Consider the following 1,647-nt stretch of genomic DNA (forward strand, 5'->3'; position numbering starts at 1 on the left):
AACACGTGTAATGTAATGGAAAGGGCAAATATATAGTGTCCTTTGTATCACACACCAACTGAAGGCCACATATAGTGTTGTTTGCAATATCTCACACCAACCTAAGGGTGATGCTTTGTTAACTTTGGCATTTTCTTCATATAGCGCCAAAAAAAAGGGAAGAAAAGGGGAAGTGTGTGGGGTAAGGGGTGCCCCTTTTTCTTTATAGTGTGAAAAGAAGGGAAGAAGAGGGGGATCGTGGGTAAGGGGTACCCATTTTTCTTATTTATTGGTACCTTAACCATGAATGAAGGAAACATTTTGCCTAGGTCTCCTAGAGAAGTAATTTCTATTTAAAGGATGACATTGAAATAAAAGCCAAGAAATCCTAGTTAAATTAGAGGCACAATTTCTATAGCCTTTAATGCGTTATTGTAGTGCAGCATCATGATCTCAAAACTAGCTGTTAAGATTCACCTAGTTTAGTATTTTTATAAGTTGTAGACATGTTGTATCTACCACGATAAGAGAATCAATACTAGTGTAGTCTTAGGTTATTAAGATCGTAAATTACATTGTTAAATTGAAGGGGGGTTTAATAAGGATTTCAATAGCTATGCCCTTTACGTGCACAAGTAAATAAAGGCAATTGGTGACTTATATATAAGAAAGTCATAAAAAATGGTGATGGTACATGGAGATTTACATGCTGTAGTAAGTCTTAATAGAATGTGACCATGTTTATCTCTTATGACAAGATCATATTGGTCTCATTTGTATCACAACTTCACAAGAGATTGGAAAAGGGACTATAGAAACTTTACATGTGGAAGCATATTATCAAGTTAAGTAGCAGAAGCTTATGCAAAAATGATTTTCTCCTAGCACTTGTTCAAACTAGAAAATGAGTAAAGTATTATAATGTTTGGTATTCGAGATTAGTTGCATTTTTTAGAGTAGATAGTGTCCTTGTACTTGTAATGTGAAGATTATTGTGTCTTCTATTAGTTTTGACAATCTTTTTTACAAAGGTTTCATGAGTGTCTTTAAAAGACCAGTCAAAAAGTAAATCTCTCTTTTTACAAAGGTCTTAGAAAAGTGTGTCTTTAATAAAAGGCCGGTTTAAAATTTAATCTCTCTTTCAATTCTGGTTGGAATTTTAGAATACCGGATGTTGTAGAAAGCTACCCTTATTTTGCATGGTTGTAAAAAAATGTTTCTTATGAGCATTGGCCCAAGACCACATCATTTACCCTCCTTGCAACTATTTACATTGAGTGAATATGTTACCCTCCTTGCAACTATTTACATTGAGTGAATATTTGCATGGAAGACGTGGTTGGGCATGTGAAAAATCACACAAGTGAGAGGCATAGTTGCTTTTTGATGGGTGTGATACCCATTTTTAGCATTTTGGCTATAAAATACTTGCAAATTCTAAAATGTCCATAAAAAATCAAGCCTGGTGAGAGGACATAGTTGGCCCTTGAAATAAAATGTGAAAGACAATGTGAATTGATATAAACAATTAAAAAACGAAAAATATAAACTCGCGAATTGATATTTTAGAAGATTATATGTCTCTAGGGGTGATGAGCTCACAGCTGTAGCTTGTAGGTTTCGCTAGCAACTGAGGTTGTTGCCGGGCTGGACGCCCAGGAAGAAGCA

The 1,647-nt window shown here is 35.0% G+C and overlaps 1 protein-coding gene across 1 annotated transcript in view; it reads right to left on the reverse strand.

Moving 5' to 3' along the window:
* Window positions 1-1,571: 1,571 nt before the first annotated feature.
* LOC147607952 (26 kDa endochitinase 1-like) overlaps window positions 1,572-1,647 on the reverse strand; it is a 1,129-nt gene continuing 1,053 nt past the window's right edge. The window contains exon 3 of the mRNA XM_086789882.1: window positions 1,572-1,647. This exon is cut by the window's right edge and continues 265 nt beyond it. Coding sequence (XP_086646008.1) covers window positions 1,603-1,647 — 45 coding nt within the window. The 3' untranslated portion in view covers window positions 1,572-1,602.

Source organism: Cibotium barometz, chromosome 54, assembly GCF_041138505.1.
Source record: "Cibotium barometz isolate CiBa-2024 chromosome 54, ASM4113850v1, whole genome shotgun sequence".
NCBI lineage: Eukaryota > Viridiplantae > Streptophyta > Polypodiopsida > Cyatheales > Cibotiaceae > Cibotium > Cibotium barometz.